Source organism: Pseudozyma flocculosa (genome assembly GCF_000417875.1).
Source record: "Pseudozyma flocculosa PF-1 unplaced genomic scaffold scaffold00015, whole genome shotgun sequence".
Classification (NCBI taxonomy): Eukaryota; Fungi; Basidiomycota; class Ustilaginomycetes; order Ustilaginales; family Ustilaginaceae; genus Pseudozyma; species Pseudozyma flocculosa.
The window spans coordinates 618,654-638,037 of NW_006920883.1; the positions used below are offsets into that span (position 1 = coordinate 618,654).

Here is a 19,384-nt window from a genome sequence, read left to right on the forward strand (position 1 = left end):
GTAAGGAGTCGACCCTTTTTCTGTTCGACCGGGACCGCCTCCGCTGCTGTTCGTCGCTCGCTCAACGGTGCCGCCGTCGCTCGCACCACGGCGGCTCGCCTCCGCCTTCCGCGACGCCGGCACCGTCTCGCGCGCACCCGCATCCCTGGCCGCCGCGCTACGGCTCGCCAGCGCCGACGGATCCGTGATGTCGAGCACCGACGCCGCCGCCTCGCCCGCGTCGACGTAGCTCTGCTCCAGCCCGCCGCGCCCGCCCCTGGCTCCGCCCCTGGCGCCACCACCGCCACCGCTCGACGAGGCCCTGACGCCATCCCGCCCGGCGTCCTGCCGCGCAGCCTTGCCCGGCGCAGCGCTGGCGTACGACTTGCTCGAGCTCGCCTTCATCGGCTCCAGCAGCTGCACCAGCTGGTCGTAGTCGACGCCGCCAAACGACAGGTCCGCGATCTCGGCCTTGCCCCCGTGGTTGGCGTGCGACCGTGACCCCAGGCCCGGGTGCGACACCATCTGATGCAGCAGCCGCAGCCCGCTGCCGCCCGCAGACACCAGGTCCACCTTGACCCCCTGCGTCGCCGCCAGGTAGGCGATGTCGTAGCTCAGCATCACGAGCGCCGCGCAGAAAGCCCGGGCCGCCTGCGTCCCCGGATCGGTGCGCTGCGATCGGTGGTTCGATCGGCCGCCGCTGTTGCCGGCGTCGCTGGTGTCCTTGGCGGGCGGCGACGCCTCGTCAGGCTTGTCCCGGTCCCGGCCGCCAGCCTCTTTGGCAGAGGCGCCGCCAGTCAGCGTCGAGGCACGGCCCCACGACAGGTGGCTGCGCGGAGGCAGCTGGATGAACGACTCGAGCGTCGAGAGCGTCGAGGCGCCCAGGTTGAGCGTCGACTCGGCCAGGCTGCCCATGCCGCCGCCCCCGCTGCTGCTGCTGCTGCTGCCGCCGTGCTCTGTCCCGGCGGGAGGCGCGCTGAGAACGGCGTAGGCGGCGCTGCTGAGATGGAGCGCCTGCTTGCTCGACCCGCCGCCGCCGTCCCACAGCGGATTGGGACGGATGCTGACCTTGCCGCCCTGGATACCGATGGCAAACGGCAGCGAGATGCCCAGGTAGCCCGTCAGCAGCTGCAGCAGGTGGACCGTGTGGGCGATGGCGCCGTTGATCGAGTCGCGTGGGAAGCGCCGCACATCGCTCGGCAGCGGCAGCACCAAGCCGGCGATCGTCCAGTCGTTGGAGCCGGGCGAAGGAGAGGTGCCAGCCGCGGCCGATGCAGCGTCGCCGCCGCTGCTGCCGCCCTTTGCGCTCGAAGACCACAGCTGACCCTCGCCGACCGTGTCCAGCAAGGTGCGGTGTCCGGCTGACGGGCTCGAAGGCGTCGCCGTTGCCGAGAAGCGGTCCGGGTCGCGGCCAAACGCAAAGGCGCCCGGCATGTAGCGCTCCGTCAGGCTCGTCGTCCGCGCTGCCAGGCTGGGCCTCCTGTTGCCTGCCGCCGCCGCCGATGACATGGCAAACAGCCCGACGTTGGCGGCCGATTGGCCCTGCTGGTGGTGGTGCTGCTGATGCTGCTTGGCGTCCGCGCCAGGCGGTGGTTGGACGGCAAAGATGGCAAAAGCCTCCTTGGCCAGGATGGCCCGCGTGCGCTGGAGCTCCTCGGATGCGCCGGCCTTTTCCGCCTCGAGGCGCCGGATGTCGCTCCGCAGCCACTCGACCAGGGCGCCTGCACCGAGGCCGGACGGGACGCCGCTGAAAAGGGGTCGAGCAGCGCCAAGCGCAGAGTCCATCGCCGTCGCAGCAGTCCCGTCGCCGTTCTGCCGTGGGTCTGCGCCCATCTGCGCCTCGTGGCGCTCCCACGTCGGGTAGATGTCGGTGGACCACGCCTGGCCGTCGTAGGCGTCGATGTTGAAGCCGTTGGCGTCGTCGCCTGGCCATGCACCGGGGCTCGGCTGTGGCCGCCAGCGATCTCCGACGCGCGCCGATCGCGGTACCGCGGTCGCCGCCTGTGCCGGAGGGTGAGCGGAGTGCGGGCCGTCGATGCTGCCTCCACCCCGGAGATTGGCCCACGCCTCGTCGAGGTTGCGACGGCGCCGCGTGACAAGTGCGCGCCGTTCTGCGAGGGCTTCTGAGCGGCTGGCCCGTTTCGCCCTGCTTTCATCGGCGATGGTGCGCAGCTCGTTGATGCGGTCGGTCAGCTGAGCAGCGCGGGCCCGCAGCTTGACAGAATTGAGAAGATCGAGGTCGGGGACAGGCGGAACGGCGACAACAAGCGCAGGCGGTACGGGTGCGACCACTGGAGGATCCGTCGCATCGCCATCTGCGACGAGGCTGTGCCGCGGGCTGGATTCAGGCTCCTCGCCAAATGGATCTGGCAGCGCTTCGGGCGGTGGATGGAGTTGTGATGGCGGACGTCGCCTGCCGTCGTCCTCGAGGATCTTCGGAGCAGGTGTGCCACGGCTGGACGACGCGGTCTGAAGTGGCAGGGCATCGGTTTGGGGTGCCGTCGATGCTGGCGATGCGAGGTCGACATGGTGGATGCCGAGCAGGCGGGCTGCGGCGGCTTTTGCCGTGTTGCGCGCGAGCGAGAGGCGGTGCATCTCGCGGTGGTGGTCTGCGATGCGGCGTGCGATGCAGCGCTCGCAGTAGAATCTCGACTGGGGTGCGTGGCACTGCGGGCATGGCTGCGGGTGGAGGGGAGGATGGTGTGGCGACGGGATGCCTGGGAAGCCGGGCGTTACGGGAGCGGTGGCGGCATGTCGAAGCTTGGCCCTTGTTGGCTGGCTGGCGGGCGCGGACGAGGTCGAGGGGTAATGCGATGCAGGCCTTGCGCTGCCAGTGTGGTGTTGAGGGAGGTGGGCTGCCTTGCGGGTGAGGGGCGAGCGGGACGAGGACGAGCCCGAGTCCGAGGGGTAGCGATGCGCTGGTGCGTAGGTCGACGTGGCGGTGCGGGCAGCAGGGCGATTGGGGTCGTTGGCGGAGCGGAGTGACGCAGAGGTGGTAATTGCCGGTGTGCGAGAGGCGTTGCGGGAAGGCTGAGGAGCAGCGAGGGGCGAGCTCGAGGAGGAAGCGAGGGCTGCGCGGCGGCTGGAAGTGGAGCCTGGTCGAGAGTGGGTCTTGGGATCGAGCCGCGGCTGAGCTTGGCGGTCTGACATGGTGACGGCCGGCTGCAGGGCTGCCAAGACGGGCCGGGGCGAAAGACCGAGCGAGGCGAATGCCGGGCGGTCTCTGGGTCAATGAAGCGGGGGACCTGGTGCTTGGGCTGCGGGAGGGGCTGGCGGGTGGTCAATCTGGAGTGGGGGATCGGGTTGAGATGGTGCCGTCGCTGGGCGAGAGTGAGAGCATGCTTGCGCTGTGGCGTTGCGGAGCGTTGCGGTGGGTGGGCAGAATGGGCGGGCAGAGAATCGAGGGCTATGCGGTGGTCGGGTAGCTGGGTTCGGTGTGGTGAGGCTGTGCGGGCATGGAGCTCGAGGGAGGAGTTCTGGTGCGCGCGTGGGTGGTCAAGGCAGCGTTCACTGTTGAAGCGAGTGACGTGGCAGTCAGGGGCGCATGGCTAGAAGAGCGAGGGAGGATGGTGGTGGTCGACGACGACGAGGGAGCGATGAGGTGTTGCTCGCTGTCAGTCCAACGCCGTTGCGCCCGCCTTTTGACTTTGGATTTTGGGAGCGCGCAGCCCATTCCAGCCTCCACATGGCGGGCCAACACAGCGCAGCGCAGCGCTCGGGCCCGCCTGGCCGCCTGCCTGGCCTTGGTCAATCAGCGCAGCCCAGCGCAGCCCAGCTCAGCCTGGCAGCCAAACCAACGCCAGGGCAGGGCGTGATCGACTCACCTTCCTCGCCACCACCACCACCACCACCCATCCTCATCCTCTTCGCCATCCCTCACCGCACCTCGCAAACAGCCACAGCCACAAGCCACAGCCACAGCCACAATCGACAACCGACAATGGCCGACACCACGCCGGCACCCCCGCCATCCGCATCCGCATCCGCCGCGCCCATGGAAGTCGACTCGCCCGCAACCGCAAAGCCGCCCCGCTTCCAGGTGAAAAAGGTGCGTCGCACCGGCGCTTTCGTCGCTCCCCGCTCTCTGCGCCCACTGACTGACCTCGCTCCTGCCGCTTCCCCTCCGTCTGACTCTGTCTCGCCGGGTGCCGCTTCCTCTCGCCTGACACTGCCTCGCCGGGCACAACAGTGGAACAGCGTCTGCCTCTGGAGCTGGGACATTGTCGTCGACAACGTGCGTTCCGCCCTACTCTTGCCACTCGACATTAGGCCTTCCCTTTGACGCAGCGGCACTGGCTAACAGGTCCACACCTCTTCTCCCTCCCCTCTCCCGTCGGCACTGTAGTGCGCCATTTGCAGGAACCACATCATGGACCTCTGTACGTCCGGCCGTTGTCCGCCCCTTCGCTCCTCTCCTCTCTCCGCCTCGCCTCGCCTCGTCCGCTCTTCTGACCGCCACCCTCTTACTGCTCCCCGTCCACCACGCCCAACAGGCATCGAGTGCCAGGCCAACCAGGGCTCCGCCACCACAGAAGAGTGCACCGTCGCATGGGGACAGTGCAACGTGAGTGCCTCGCCCTCGCCCTCGCCCTCGCCCTCGCCCGTCTACCTCGACCTACCACGTCCCCGCTGACCCCCCTTCTTGTCGCCCGCCCTTTCTCCCACAGCACGCCTTCCACTTCCACTGCATCTCGCGCTGGCTCAAGACGCGCCAGGTCTGCCCGCTCGATAACCGAGAGTGGGAGCTGCAAAAGTGCGTCCCCTCGCTCGCTGCCCTCGCCGTCGAAGTCGCTGCTCGTCCCGTCTGGCCACGACATCGCTGAACCTCCTCGCCTCCATCTTGCCGTCTGCCGCTCGAAATCCAACAGGTACGGTCGTTGAACATCGTCCATGCACGCCTCTGCAGCACCAGCGGCAGCAGTTGTCGCCGCTTATCACCATCTTCGAATCGCGGCTCTCGCGTTTGTTCTTGCCATTCTTCGTCCGCCCGCCCGCGAACGTGCGCGCGCGCTTGCAAACGCCATCCAACGTTGTACCATAGTCCCCCCCCTCTCGTGTCCCACCAGACCCGTTCCGCTCGGCCCACTCCAACGAGGGCCATCTCGACCCATTCAACCACCGTGACGGTGGTGTCCCGGTGTCTAGACGCCGCAGATGGCGAGGATGCGCACAAAGCCATCCTCGCTCGCGAGCGCCAGCGTGACCTCGTCGTCGCTCTGGTCCTCGAGGCGGGGAGGACGGAAGGCGAGTTCGTTGATGGACTCCTGTGCCACCTTTCCGCTCCATACTTCAGTCCATCCTTCCTTGTCGCCGTCGGAGAAGGAGGAGGAGGAGGGGGAGAGGGAGGGGGACAGGATACGAATCGACCCGTCCTCGCCTCCGATGGCCAGGACGGATCCGACGCCGAAACACACCGATGTGACGGCGACGGGGAGCTTGATGGTCGAGAGGAGCTCGTAGGGCTTCCCCTGCCCCTCGCCCTCGCTGCCGGCCGTGTCGTTGTCGGTGTCGTTGTCGGCGGTGTTGCTCGAGGGAGAGACAGGGCTGGGAAGGAGACGCCAGATCTTGACAGTCTTGTCCCTCGATGCCGTCGCGAAGACGTGGGGGTCCGCCGCGTCGGCGGAAAAGCACACGTCCCATACGATGCGGGCGTGTGCGCGTTCGCCCGTCAGTGGGATGAAGGCTGGCGAGTCACGGGATGAGTTGGGATGCAGAGCGAGAGCGAGAGCGAGAGCGGGAGGGGAAGCAAGGACGAGACGGCGTCAGTCAGTGGCCCCCACGACGTCGCAGCATCTCGCTGCTGGCCAGCGCTGAAACGGTACCGCCTTGATCTTCGCCACCGCCCCCACGTCACAGGGTACACTCACAGGTCTGGCCCTGGCGCAGTACACGCTCAAACACCCTCCAGCTCCGATCCTTGGACACGCTCACGACGAAGCGCGCATTCCCGCTCCAGCGGATGCGCGACACGCTCGACTCGTGGCCCGCGAGCACGCCCACCTCTTTCCAGTTTTGCAGCCGGTCGTGCACCCGCACCACGGCGTGCTCGGCCTTGGTCGCCCGGCAGCTGCTCGCAACGTACCGCCCACCGCCCTGCGACGACGACGACAACGCCGGACTGGCAGAGAGCCAGAGCAGCTCGTAGCCGTGCCCGTACACCTTGTCCAGCTCCGGCCACAGCGTCTCGACGCTCAGCTGCTCCTCGGTCGGCGGCCGCGTCAGCACGCTCGACAGCGACTCGCGCGCCGACCCGATCGGCTGGCCGCTCGCAGACGGCTCCTCGACAATCGAGGCCGCTCCCTCGGCATCCGTCGAAAAGATGGCGCGGTTCGACAGGCCCAGCGGCGGCACGCTCGCGCCCACCGGCCGCGCCGAGAGGTCGGCCTCGCCGTCGTTGCCAATGTCGTCGTGGCCGCCCGCTGTCGACGCATCCGAACCGTCCTTGCCAGGTCGCGCAGCGTCGTCCGGCGCAAACGACGCGACAAGACGGTCGAGCTGGTGCTGCCTCGAGCGGAGCAGCGTCGCCAGCGCGTGCGCCCGCCGCGCACCCTGCGCGCGGATCCACTTGCGGATGGCCGTCGAGCCGACCTTGCTCTCGGCCAGCGCCTTTGCGTCGCCGCGCAGGTCCGTCTCGCCCTGGCTGCCGAGCACGCCAATCACCCAGTCGTCGAGCGGCCGCAGCCCCTTTTCGCGCCGCATCTTGTCGATGAACTCGGCGCCGGACCGCGTCTCGTCGGTCAGCACCAGCGCCTCGACGTCGGCGTCGGTGCCGGCGGGGCCCGCCACGTCCGACAGCTCCACCACCTCCTGCCTCAGCGGCCCGAACGCCAGGCGGAATAGGCGCAGGAAGGCGTCGACCCGCGCGCGCCGCTGCGGCAGCGTCTCGAGCAGGTCGGCGTTGCTCTTCTTGGCGATCATGGCATCGCTCGTCACGCCGACAATCAGCCGCTCCGACGCCACCAGCGCCGCCATGCTCAGCAAGATCTTGTGTCCGGCGTGGAGGTGGTCGAACGTGCCCCCGAGCGCGGCGACTCGATACGTGCGGAAGCCCTTGCTGTCGGCATCGTCGTCTTCGTCAGTCGTGGTCGAGGCATCCGCGGCGGCAGTGGCAGCCTCGTTGGAGCCGCCGTCCTTGGCAGCGGCGATGGTCGCAAATCTGACCCGCGCATTGTCCAGTGCCGGGCGCAGCGAGCCGATCGACGCGGCGTCGACCGAGACGCTGTCCGAAGCCGCCGCCAGCCGGGGCAGCATCGTGCCCAGCCGGCTCGACGGCACGAGCAGCACATTGATGTCGACAAACAGCTTGCCGCGCTCGACGGCCACCGCCCAGGCCTGCGCGTACATCCACTTGAGGTACGACTCGAGACGCCGGAACGAGTAGCGCCGCGCGTTGGCATTGTCGGCCAGGTCCTCGAAGCGGTCCGAGGCAACGACGGCCGTCAGGCTCCCCTCGTCGCCGTCCTGGCCGCTGCAGACTCGCTCCGCCAGCTGCCGCATCAGGTCGCCGTGGCGCGCGGTGCAGGCGGCCAAGTCGCCCGCATCGTCGCAAAGCGCCAGCAGGCAGCGCCGATCCCGCCCGCGGGCAGCGCGCAGGCCGAGCCTGGACTCATCCTCGGTCCCGATCGAGGCGCATGCCAGGCCGCGCCTGCCGACGCTGCCGACGAAGCCGCGCGGCGCCGCAAACACGCGGACCACCTTTTCGTCGGCGGCCGAGGCGAACGCGAGCCGGTCGAGCCAGGAGACGGCGTGCAGGTCGTAACCGTGCGATTGAGGGCGCGCCACCTCGTGCCAGGTCGACGCGGCACCTTCGTTGTTGGGCTTGGCGTGCAGGCGCGTCGTCTGGTCGACCGAGCAGCTTAGCAGGTACTCACCGCAAGGCTCCCACGCCACGCTCTTGGCTGGACCAAAGTGACCCGTTACCGGGTTGGCGATCCGCCACTGAGGAAGCAGCGAGGGCAGCGTCCCGGTCGCCGATGAGGAACTCGACGACGGGGCATCGAGTCGCCAGATGTGGGTGCCTCCGCCCCAGCCATGCGCCATGACGGCCTCAAAGCCTTCGCTGTCGGCGCCGTCGGCTCTGTCGGCGCTGCTGCCAGACGGTTTCCAGAGCGCGCCAAAGAAGCCGAGGTTGCTGGCACCGCCGACCTCGCCAAAGCGCTGGCTTGGCAGCCAGATGGAACTGGCGATGTGATGCGCCGAGGGCCCGCGGGCCCGCTTGGCCCCTCCCGTCGAGACGAGCGAGTGGTCAAACAGAGGGAACGGCGAGGTCGGTGCGGCAGGCGATGGCGGTGCAGCTGGCACGGTGCCCGTGGGCGTCCAGAGGATGAGGCTGTTGTCGGCCGACGAGGTGAGGAGCGCTGCCGGCTGGACCAAGGCGGGCCCTGCGACGCCATCTGCGCTGTCGCTCTTGTGCGACGGCACCGCCGGATGCCACCTGACCCCGGTGACCCAGTTGTCGTGGCCGATGAGGAGGGCGTCGAAGGTGACGGCCCAGCGGTCGGCAGCGTGGCCATCGCCGCCGCCGCCGGCAGCGTCAAAGTACTGGGCCTTTGTTGAGATCTCGCCGTCTGCCTTTGTCATGTCGCCCTCGATCTTGGACACCATGGCCTCGAAGTCGTCGGCTCTGAGCGGCTGATCCGAGGCTGTTTGGCGTTGGCCGTCGCCGCCGTCGAGCTGGTCGTCGTCGGTGGCGGCCCTGGCAATCTTCCACAGCCTGACGCTGCTGTCCTGCGAGCCGCTGGCTAGCATGATGATGTCCGAGACGGCGGTGTGGCAAAAGTCGATCGACTTGACCCAGTCCTCGTGGCCCTCGAGCGCGAGCTTGTGGACGAAGGTGGGTCGGGCGGCGGTGGTTGAGGCGAGGTCTGCGGCGTAGAGGTCGATTTTGCGCGTGGTGGTGGCGACGGCCATGAGGAGCTTACCAGGGGGCTGTGGAGAGGACGAGGAGGTCGCGGTGGATGCGGGAAGGGGCAGCAGTGCGACGTCGAGCGGGAAGCGGCCGTTGAGGTCGATGGTCTGGGCCAGATCGAGCTGGTCGTTGGCGTCGTCGTTGCCGTCGCCAGAGGTGCGAAGGGTCCAGACCTTGAGCAGACCATCGGATGCGCCCGTGACGATGACCTCGGAGGGATAGGCGAAGGAGGAGAGGTCTGCAGTGGGTCTGAGCACGCCGATGGCCGAGATGGAGCCGGAGTGAGCGTCGCTGACGGTTGCGGTGCGGGTCCAACCGGGAGCGAGGGATGGTGCGTCTATGGAGGGGCGATGCTTCCACACGGCGAATGCGCCATCACCTGCGCCGGCTACGATGCTTGGCGTGGGTTGTTGTGATGCATGGTTTGCATGGTCGTGAGGTGGTGGCGGTGCGCTGAACTTGAGGGACGAGATTGGCTTTGTGAAGGGGGTGACGATGAGCTGGTGGATCTGGGTGGATTGGGTGTGGGCGGGGCGGGACCAGACTGCGATGGACCTGTGGGCTGCGAATGCGATGGTGCTGTGGGGAGCGTCTGCCCAGTCTGCGACGTGGTTGAGGCGGTTGACGGCGGCAGAGGTGTATACGTTGGATGCGGTGGCCCGGGGTGGTGGTTGCCGGTGGTGCGGCTGGGTTGGTAATGTGCCGGCCATGTCGTCGTCGTCGTCGTCGTCGTCGTGGAGGCTGGCAAGGGCTGTCTAGGGGATGGGAGCGAGAGAGGGGCGTGCAAGTGGAAGCTGCGATGCGAGTCAGCGGCCCAGAGCGAGTGGCGAGACAGCAAACGAGGGAGTGAATGGTCGAGGAGCGGAGGGAAGGCGTCGAGATTTTTGAGCGGGCCAGACGGCGTGTGCCAGACGAGATGATGGCCGCAACCCGAGCCCAAGCCGTCCTTTTGGCTGCCTCCTCTTGACAGCCCTCTGACAGGCCGTGTTGAGCGCTGCTGGTTGGCCCCACCGCCGCCTCCACACGCCTGCGGTGGGGCCACCATCGTTGTTGGACCTCTTTGCTCTGCTTGCCCCCTCGTCGTCTTTTAGCCCCCACCACCACCACCAATACCACCAACGCCACCCACCCGGGATCATGGCCACGCATTCCAGCAACGACTCGAGCGGCAGCAGCAACACCGCCCGCAGCCGCTACCTCTCCATCATCTCGCCCGTCGCCTACAGCGCCTCGTCGTGCGGCTACTGCCCTCCCCCCTCGTCGGGCAGACGCTCCGCCGCAAAGACCTCGCAACACTACGGCATATGGGCCCACCGAATCAGCCCGCACTACTACCAGCGCCTCATCGACGCAGGATGGCGCAGGTCCGGCGACTACATCTACAAGCCCGACCTCGACCGCACCTGCTGCCCGCAGATCCCCATCCGACTCGACGCCGCCACCTTTGCGCCCGCAAAGCGCCACAAGAGGGCGCTCACCAACCTCCTCTTCCACGTCAGAGGCAACTCTACAAAGCCCGCCAGGTGGAAGGGCAGATGGAGCAGGGGCCGCGACTGGCACCTCCAACGCAGGTGGGACCTCGTCGAGTGGTCACCCCACCCCGTCACCACCGTCGACAAGGGAAAGCAGAGGCAGCACAGCGACGACCACAACGACAACCACGACAACACCAGCCAAGATGCAGCCTGGGCCAACACCGTCGCAGGACCAAAGACCAAGAGGCTCGAGGTACGTCTCCCTCCGCGTCTGGCTGGCCAGGGACATCGAGCCATCGGCAGCACCCACTCACCGAAGTCCATGCGCCCTCCTCCCCCCTCGCCCCTCAGACCACGCTGCGCCTCTCGTCGTCGACCGACGAAAAGTACCGCCTCTTTCGACGATACCAGTCACGCGTCCACGGCGAGCCAGACGACAAGATCAGCTCGCGCAAAGGCTGGGAACGCTTCCTCGTCGACACCAGCCTCATCCCCGTCTGGCCGGCCAGCGGAAAGATGCTCGACGACCGCCAAGAGGCACGCTGGCGCGCAGGCGAGCTCGCAGATCCATACGACCCAGACCAGCCCATACCCTATGGCTGCTACCATCAAGAGTACCGACGTGAGTGGCCGTGGCCGCGTTCATCGTGGCGGCCCCAAAGACGCTGGTTATCCGCCACCACTGCCAAGTTAGTCTAAACACCGCCAATTTCACTCACCTGCTGCCTCCTCTGTCCTCGCTTCCCATGCCGCCGCCGCAGTCGACGGCCAGCTCATCGCCGTGGGCGTGCTCGACGTATTACCCGCCTGCATCAGCAGCGTCTACCTCTTCTACGACCCAGACTTTGACCATCTCGAGCTCGGCAAGATCAGCGCCCTCCGCGAAATCGGCCTCACCCGCCAGCTCTCGCGCAAGCCTGGCATGGAGTCGATACGCCACTACTACCTCGGTGAGTGGCCCGCGCGCTGGTCGGCTCTCCTCTTGTGCCGACGAGGCTCGCACCATGCCGGCCAAGCGTCGCGTCGAGCCGAGCCGAGGCTGACCGCAGCTGTCCCGCCCCTGGACCTCTCACCGACGCCGCTGTCGCCGCCAGGCTTCTACATCCACAACTGCCAGAAGATGCGCTACAAGGCCGAGTATCGCCCCTGCGAGCTCCTCGACTGCGTGAGTGGACGGCCCCAGGTTCCTTGGCTGCGGCCGCGGTTGTCGATGGGCGAGGGCGAGGCAAGAGCGAGACACCCAGCTGATCCGCGCTTGACTGTGCCCCCTCACCCTGTAGGCGGCCGACGAGTGGCGTGCCTTCTCCGACATTCGGCCCGCGCTCGATGCGGGCGTGCACCACAGCTTCGAAAAGTGGCAGGCCAGGTCGGGAGCACCGGCGGTGCCGAGTCACACGGCGGCGGACGCAGCACAGCGGTCGAGCAATGACAGCAGCAGCGTCGAGGGTGATGAGCAAGCTGGCAAAGAGAACGGCGACGACGATGACGGCGACGGCGAAGAGGAGGAGGAGCGGCGGATCCCCACCGAGCCCGCGCCACCGCCGGGCATGCTGGATCCGACCGAGATGCTGGACGGCCTTCGAACGCTCGCCTCGAGCCGCGGCGGAAACCCGGCATCCGCCGCCGCGTCAAGTGGAAGCCTCGAGGTGTTGGGCCGCGCGCTAACTCTCAACGCGAGCCGGCAGTTCGAAGGCATCCAGCCGCTTCTCGTGAGTTGAGCCCCGCTCCCGTCTGCCCCGATGGTCGTGGCACCCTCGACGTACACCACCGACCGACGGACTGACTGATTCACGACCTCTCGCACGCTCCTTTTGAACGCTCGCGCCGCCCTGCTGCAGATGTCGACGTTCGCGCGGGCCTACCTCGAGACGGGGCAGAGCAAGGAGATGGTGCAGGCCGTTGAGTGTCTCGCTGCGCTGGGCGGCGACGAGGACCTGTGCGGATCCTGCGTGTTGTTCCTGTAGTGCGCCTGGACGGGACAGAGGCAAGGGTCGTAAGCAGCGCGGACGTCGTGGCACAGAGTGCAAATCGCGCATGCGGCAGAGTCGATGGCATGACTGCGCGCGATCAAGAGGAACGGAGGATGTCATTGTGCTGGTGTGTGGGATAGAGAAGAGCAAAAAGGCTGGGCCGTGCCGGTTGGTGGAGCGGAGTGAGGCAGAGCGCCTATGTCGACATTGCCTGTGCGCCATTCTGCTTTTCCAGCTCGGCCCTGATTGGCGATGAGAGAGTGTGGGGCGAAGGGGGGCAAGCGAAGAGTGGTCAGATCGAGGGCTTGAACGACCAGGCTCTCCTCACTTGCGCCACGGATCGGGCAGAGGCGAAGCGCGCGCACAACGTACCTGAGGGCCTTGCTAAAGTCATCCTCGACGGTATCGTCGTCCCACGAGTCCTGCCAGAGGTGATCGCCATTGGCAGCTGAGTGTGAAGCGTTTGCACCAGCGCCTGCGCCAGCACCCGCGGCGGCGGCAGCGGCGGCGGAACCGGCGGGATGGGTCGAGGACGCCGAAGAGGTGGTGAACGAGCCCATGGTGAGTCCTACGCTCTGGCCGACGGTGGCGGCGGCGTTGTTGGACGACGTTGCGCCGAACTGCGATAGGTCCGTTGCGGATTCTGGCCAGTCTGTCGGTGCGACCATCCAGATCACGGCGGGCGGTGAGCGTCAGTATGGGATGGGGTGAAGTGGAGATCCAAAGAGGTGAAGGAGCACTCACCCTGCTCCTCGAACTCTTCAAACTCGTCATCCTCATCGAGCGCTCCGAGCGAGGGAAGAGCATTCTGCTGCTGCTGCTGCTGCTCGGTCGTAGAGGCGGCGGTGGTGTTGGATGCCTCGTTGGGCTTGGGCGTCGTGGAAGAGGACATGCTGCCTGTGATTGTGTGTGCTTGTCGCTTATGCGGGTGTGAGGGTGTGCGGGTGCGTATAAGCGGGGAACGATGTCGGCGGGTGTGCGTGAAGGTGACAAAGGAAGGTGTCGAGGTCCAGGCCAGGTCGGTCCTGGCGCGAGTGAGCGAGCGTGGCGCGGCCCTGGCCCTGCAGCCATGCCCAAAGTGGAGAGACTGCACAATTCTCGGAAGCCGGAATCGCAACCCCACCGAGCGGGCGAAGGAGGGGCGCTGACGACGTCCGCACCCTCGCTCGGATGCTCGATCAAATGGCCCCAGCCTCGTCCAGAGAATTGGAATTTTCTCTCGCCCGGCAGAGGCAGAGACCGGCGCTGACAGACACCTGCCCAGCCACGCCAGCAAAGGCCAGCGGGAAAGCCCGAGTCGCGATGCATCACTTTTTGCCTTGCCCCGACCTCGTATGACCCGACTGGCTGGAGATGAGCCTCCTCGCCATCGTCTTCTAGTTTCAAGACCAGCCACGTCTGAAGCTCGTCGATCCGTCATGCCTTTGGCTGGCCCAGCCGCGGCCAAGAGAGGGGCGATGCCGACGCCCAGGGGTCGACCCCCCCCAATTTTCTCGCAGCGGCAGAGCCCCCACACCAGATCGTGCCGTGATCGGAATCGGCAATCGACGAGCAGGCTAGAGGACCGACGCTGGGCATCGGGCGACGGGCGCTCGGCGCTGACCCGACGGACCGAAAGAGAGGTGGGGGCAGCGTTCGGAATTCGGGTCGGTCGAGGCTCGTTGCACGTTGGGCGAGCGAGAGAGGATCGAAGTTCGATAATCGGTGGGGCTCGTCTTCGCCGCCGAGATGAGCACCAAGCGCCGAGGTCTCGGCCTCACTTGGTGGATGAGGCTCGTCCGCCCCGGCATCGTTGCATGCGGAGGCGAGGACACGAAAATTCGCCTGACAATTCATTTGAAATGCGCGATTTTGGGGTCTGCCCTCGCCCCGACGTGGACCCCGGATTTTCGACCTCGACTTCGACCTCGACTTTGGGTTTCTCTTCGGGATGGGACCAGCCTGCTTGCGCCCCGAGGGCCGCCCGGTGTCCCACTCCGCTCCGGCTCGGCCTCGCCCTCGCCCTCGACCCTGTGCGCCTTCGCAGCAGGCGACCCGGCCTAGCCTCTCGGTGCGACCCTCGGACCCTGCATCGCTCGCTCCTCGATCTACCTCGAACCTCGAACGACAGCCAGCGGAACGGTCCAGAGCCGCACGATGGCATGCTCCCCCACCCTCGACTCATCGCGGACGGAGCATGGGCTGGCACACCTCGGTCGAGACGGCGCAACGCCAGGATGAGCGGGTCGGTGGGGCCGGGTCGAGAGGTGCAATCCGGCCACCTCGCCTCGACAACTGCCGTCCCTTCACCGGTGCCTCCTCGAATGAAACGCCGCCGCCTTCCTCGAGGTAGCGGAGCTGCAGGTGCCATGCTTCGAATGGCCCCCTGGCCTTTGTTTGCATCTCGTCTTCCTGGCGATAGGGGCTGGTGGGGACCTTGTGGTTCAGAGCCGTTCGCACGTATCATTGATCCGCCGCTCGGGGCACGAGGCAGGGGCGTCGCCACACACATACGGCAACGCAGGTGGGGCGAGTGCAGTCGTCCGAGGGGGAGCCCGTGTTTCGTCGCCTGCGGTACAAGGGGGTGACGGGAGGTATAAGATGGATCGTGTGCTCGTCGTCCGCTGCCTCCATTGCCCTCGATCCCTCGATCCTCGTTCCGCCTCGACCTTTGCGCCATCTCGTGCGAGCGTCCGACTCCGACCCTCGTTTGCCTCGACTCGACCCGACCCGATCCGACCACGACGCTTCCGCCACTGCCTCGTTCCCCCGGTACCAGCACCTCGCCTCGTTTCGCCACGTCGTCGTCTTCCTCTCCGAGCTCGCCATCAATTCCTGAATCCCAGACCCGTGCGCTGTGCGCTACGCTGCAACGTCCATCGACTGGACCTTGTACCTTTCTGTCCCTCCTGCTCCTGCTCCTGCTCCCGCTCTCGCCCGTGCTCGTGCTCTCGCCTCCCGCCCTCGCCCTCGCCCTCGCTCTCTCTGCCTCGACCCCGTCCCGCAACTGCAATCAGCCATGAAGCCCGTACCTCGCCCAGCCTCGCGCCTGATGTCCGCGCTCCCGGCTCTGCTCCTGCTCTCGGCGCGCGCTCCGGCATCGGTGGTGGCGGCCAGCACGGCGCCGTCGGCGATCAAGGTGCTCGAAACGTCCCAGGTGCTCAACTACGACATCGGCGGCGTCGGATCCCTCACCCTGACGGCGCTCCTGTACCTCGAAAAGCTGCCGGAAAACCCCGCTTCGAAGGGCGACGCCGCCGCCAAGGCTCCCATCGAGGTGGCGGTCCGCGACGTCTTCAATTTGTGCTTCGACGGCGTGGTGCGCTGGCGCTTCGGTGATCCCAAAGGAAAGCCGCTCGGTCTTCGATCCCAACCGTCGTCGTCGTCGTCGTCGTCGTCGTCGGGCAACACGGCTAGTTTTGTCGATGCCAAAGTGTGTGGACAGGACCTCACGGACCACACAAACTGCCTCGTCGGCGACCTGTCCACGCCAAACGCCACCATCGCCGGATGCGCCACGATCAACCGTGACCTGGCCATCTTCGAGGCGCTGAGCGAGACCAACTTCGATGCAAAGATCGGCGTATGGGGTGAGTGTGCTTGCTGCAAGCATTCTTCGTGGCCGAGAGCGGCGCAGTTGTGATTCGGCACGGACTGAGGCTGACCCGCTCCGTCTGTTGATCCTTTCTGATGTCGGTCCGGTGCAAGCAGCTGTCCAGCGGCCAAATGAGCAGGAGGTGTTCCACCCGCTGTACCAGATGACCAAGCAGAGGGATCTCCCTACTTTCGTAGATCAGGCAAGCCTGTCGCCATAGTGGTTACAGCAACGTTTCTTGTCCACCGTCAATCCCATCCTCGTGCAGAAGACAGACACAGTCTGAAGAGCAAGAAGACCCGCTGTGTCCCGAGAGCAAGGCGCTGCTTGCAAATCGTTCTGAACTCGGCGTACGGCCCAGGTGCGTTACGCGAAGAGGCTGGAGCACTGGTAGATGCCGACTGAGCTATGCATGAGCGAGAGGCCCTGTCCGCATGGGCAATTCAACCTGCAGACTGATGGGGGACGGAGGGGCTTGCGAAGGCGTTGAGCGGCCTGTCCAACGATTCGAGAGGATGTTTCGAGCAGCACGAAACCCAGCTTCAAGTCTCGGTCTCTCGAAGGAAGCGGCTCTTTTCGTCGCGGGCCTGCGTTCGGGCCGGCTTGGAGAGGCCCTTCAGAATGGAGGTTCCGCCCAGCCTGTGCCTGGTCAAGGGAGGGGCGGTCGAAGTAGAGACGGCGCACGCTGTGCAAGCTGGCAGCGGCTAGGGCCTGGGGAAAATCGCGCGACCCGGACCGGGTAGCATACATCCAGCAGCAACGGCCACCGCTCGACAATTTGCTGCACGGCGAGGCTCGGTGCGCCGACGAGGCCAAACGGCGGGTCGCAAGAGACAGCACAGGCTTCCCTCCAAACCACATCTTCACCATGTCTACTCCCACCACCGCTACCTGGCGTGGAGGCGTCGCCGACCTCGTCTCGGCCTTGGCCGGCGCCGACATCAGCGACGACTCGTCGCCTTCGTCCCCGCCTCCCCCCTACCGTCCCTCATCGCCGGATAGCCAGGCTTTTGCCACCTCGGCTGCGAGCTCCCCCTCCCGCATCACGTCCGACGAGGCCAACCCAGCCGACCCCATCCTCAGATCCTCCTCGCCCCACTCACATCCCGACAACGAGGCGACAATCTCCAACCCTAACCCTCGCCCCTCGCTCGACCAGGGCTCGGACGACGCCGACGCCGTCCCCAACCCCGGCCCCTCATCTCGCACTTCGAACGAGGGCATCCCCGTCGCCGCCGCCCACGGCCGCTCCCCTCGCTCTTCGTTGGACAACAGCAACCCGCCCGCCTCGATCCCCAGGCCTCAGCCCTCGGACGCCGATGTCAGCCCGACCGCCGCCGTCCCGGGCCCCTCATCGCGCCCTGCGCTCGACACCCAGGCGACCTCGCAAGCATCCACAAACAACGCCGCCGCCCCGGGCCTCTCGGCGAAGACCAAACTCTCGAGAAGCGACTGGGCTCGCATCAAGCCCCGCGGCCCGGACGGCCGCTTCATCAAGAGTCCCGCGGAGTGAAGGTGAGTCCCTCGGCCTTGGCCTCTCGATGCTCCTGTACCAGTCTCTCTCTCTCCCTCTCTCTCTCTCTCTCTGACGCTGACTTGCTCCTCGTCGACGCTCCCGGAGCAGCCACGACGTCCTCACCCGCATGCGCGTTCGCAACCGAACCTCGATTGCTCTTTTCCTGACCGCATTCAAGCAGACGTGACCTTCCTTCGCCCTCGATCCTGCCCTGTCCTGCCGTGGCGGTCTCTTTCCCCCGCTCTCTGTCGTTTCGTCCTTCTTCCTCTACCACTTTCTCCCTCGCTCTGCCCCCTTTCTGTCGCTCCTCGTCGACGCTCCTGGAATGAGCCTTGATCCTGCCCCCTCCTCGCCATCTCTTCCCCTCGCTCTGTCATTTCGTCCTTCTTCATCTACCCCTTTCTCCCTCGCGCTTCCCCCTTTCTGTCTCTTCGTCCCCGTCTCCAGGATCCCCCTTTGTCGTCGATCCGGAGGCGTTTCGACCCGTCGTTGCGTCGTTCCATGGCCCGTTGGACGCTGGCAGTCTGACGGGTGGTAGCGTCTAGCCACGTCGAGACCTGATTTCGGGTCGGCAATCGATGACTTTTGAAAGGTGGCAGGATGCGTAATTCGATGTCCCCGCTCCTCAAGGTCATTGATACGCCCACCCATGTCGTCCTCTTCAAGATGGTCCGGGCTAGGTCGGCGCGCATGTCTCGCTCCGGACGCAGAGTCAAAGTCTATTCGGCCATCGCGTTCCCGAAGCAGCGCGTCACGTTCGGAAGAAAAAGATAAAAACTACCTTGGCGATGTCCGTCGTGTTTGCCTCGAAAACCAGCCGTGACTGCCCCCACGCGTATGCGCAGAGTGCACCACCGTCGCTACCGCTCCCCTCACTCCAGTAACGATGGCGAAAAAGCCTTGCCATCCAGCCAAACGACGAGCTGGGGCTTGGGATTCGTACGGGTCATTCATTGCGTCATTACGATGCTACCATCGCAGCCGCCGCCGCTGCTGCTGCTGCTGCTGAAAGAGTGAGAGAAAAAGGTGGTGGAGAGAGAGAGGCGGGGGGGAGGGAGAGAGGGCTGAAGGTCCGGGGAGAAAGGAGCGACGACGGCTACTACCCGGATCAACGAGCCCAGAGGCTGACAAACATGGCGCTGAGCCACTGGAGCACACCGAGGGCCGGGGCAAAGGCCGGTTCCGCGATACCCAGCACGCTCGGCGTCGACGGCGGCGCGAGCGGAAGACCGCCAAACGATCCGCCCGACGCTGCAAAGCTACTGAAACCCGACATGCCAACGCCGCCGCCACCGCCGCCGCCGTACAGCCCACCGAAACCGGCAAGCGGGTTGGAGGAGAGCGGCGTGCCGTGGCCGCCCGGTCCAGAGTCGCCGGGCATCTCGGTGTCGCCCGTGTTGGGCGCGAAAAAGAAGCCCGCCACCAGCACGACGTACGACAGGATGCAGATGCTGCCGCGGTAGTAGTTGCTCCTCGCCTCGATGTAGGTGTAGGTGAGCAGGAAGACGGAAAAGATGATGGCGATGACGTCCCACCGCGGGAAGATGAGGGTGAAGCTCTGGTGGACGACGTTCTCGGGCACGTCGTTGACGCCGTTGTAGTAGGCCGAGAAGGCCACCATGGCCGGGATCTGGATCAGGCACACCTGGAGCGCGTACGCCGACCCGATCTCCATCGAGAGCGCAATGTTGCCGTTGATGGCAAACGACATGGCGTTCATGAACTCGGTCGTGTTGGGCACCAGCGCAAACAAGGTGATGCCGAGGAACTTTTCGTCGATGCCCGAGCCGTCGAGGACGACGTCGACGACGTCGACGAGGATCTCTGCAACGATGGCGTACAGCACCGTGCAGCCCAGCAGCACGCTCACCGAGGTGCCACGGCTCCACGACGGCGCATCGTGGCCGCCGTGGCCGCCATCGTCGTCGCCGCCGCCCGACTCGTGCTGCAGCTGGCCCGCGG

The 19,384-nt window shown here is 66.3% G+C and overlaps 8 protein-coding genes across 8 annotated transcripts in view; 4 read left to right on the forward strand and 4 right to left on the reverse strand.

Moving 5' to 3' along the window:
* The window catches only part of PFL1_04679 (uncharacterized protein), a gene marked incomplete at both ends in the record, with an annotated part of 3,209 nt that extends 635 nt beyond the window's left edge, over positions 1-2,574 (reverse strand). Inside the window, one exon of the mRNA XM_007882205.1 lies at positions 14-2,574. Coding sequence (XP_007880396.1) covers positions 14-2,574 — 2,561 coding nt within the window. The remainder of the gene's footprint in view (positions 1-13) is intronic.
* Positions 2,575-3,919: 1,345 nt separating this feature from the next.
* PFL1_04680 (uncharacterized protein) lies at positions 3,920-4,860 on the forward strand (the record flags this gene model as incomplete). The annotated part of the gene is made up of 6 exons (XM_007882206.1): positions 3,920-4,027; positions 4,169-4,213; positions 4,325-4,358; positions 4,473-4,543; positions 4,647-4,732; positions 4,848-4,860. 6 exons carry the CDS (start codon positions 3,920-3,922, stop codon positions 4,858-4,860), a joined length of 357 nt encoding a protein of 118 aa, XP_007880397.1.
* A 260-nt stretch (positions 4,861-5,120) lies between these two features.
* On the reverse strand, positions 5,121-9,597 carry PFL1_04681 (uncharacterized protein; the record flags this gene model as incomplete). Its single annotated transcript, XM_007882207.1, has 2 exons — positions 5,121-5,662; positions 5,847-9,597. The coding sequence occupies 2 exons, from the start codon at positions 9,595-9,597 to the stop codon at positions 5,121-5,123; spliced, it is 4,293 nt and encodes a 1,430-aa protein (XP_007880398.1).
* Positions 9,598-10,024: 427 nt separating this feature from the next.
* On the forward strand, positions 10,025-12,326 carry PFL1_04682 (uncharacterized protein; the record flags this gene model as incomplete). Its single annotated transcript, XM_007882208.1, has 6 exons — positions 10,025-10,615; positions 10,714-10,984; positions 11,124-11,312; positions 11,457-11,527; positions 11,643-12,071; positions 12,201-12,326. The coding sequence occupies 6 exons, from the start codon at positions 10,025-10,027 to the stop codon at positions 12,324-12,326; spliced, it is 1,677 nt and encodes a 558-aa protein (XP_007880399.1).
* Positions 12,327-12,528: 202 nt separating this feature from the next.
* On the reverse strand, positions 12,529-13,224 carry PFL1_04683 (uncharacterized protein; the record flags this gene model as incomplete). The annotated part of the gene is made up of 3 exons (XM_007882209.1): positions 12,529-12,574; positions 12,705-12,984; positions 13,077-13,224. The coding sequence occupies 3 exons, from the start codon at positions 13,222-13,224 to the stop codon at positions 12,529-12,531; spliced, it is 474 nt and encodes a 157-aa protein (XP_007880400.1).
* Positions 13,225-15,330: 2,106 nt separating this feature from the next.
* PFL1_04684 (uncharacterized protein) lies at positions 15,331-16,126 on the forward strand (the record flags this gene model as incomplete). Its single annotated transcript, XM_007882210.1, has 2 exons — positions 15,331-15,901; positions 16,023-16,126. The coding sequence occupies 2 exons, from the start codon at positions 15,331-15,333 to the stop codon at positions 16,124-16,126; spliced, it is 675 nt and encodes a 224-aa protein (XP_007880401.1).
* A 648-nt stretch (positions 16,127-16,774) lies between these two features.
* On the forward strand, positions 16,775-17,419 carry PFL1_04685 (uncharacterized protein; the record flags this gene model as incomplete). Its single annotated transcript, XM_007882211.1, has 1 exon — positions 16,775-17,419. The coding sequence occupies one exon, from the start codon at positions 16,775-16,777 to the stop codon at positions 17,417-17,419; it is 645 nt and encodes a 214-aa protein (XP_007880402.1).
* A 1,111-nt stretch (positions 17,420-18,530) lies between these two features.
* Positions 18,531-19,384, reverse strand: part of PFL1_04686 (uncharacterized protein) — a gene marked incomplete at both ends in the record, with an annotated part of 5,548 nt that continues 4,694 nt past the window's right edge. The window contains one exon of the mRNA XM_007882212.1: positions 18,531-19,305. Coding sequence (XP_007880403.1) covers positions 18,531-19,305 — 775 coding nt within the window. The remainder of the gene's footprint in view (positions 19,306-19,384) is intronic.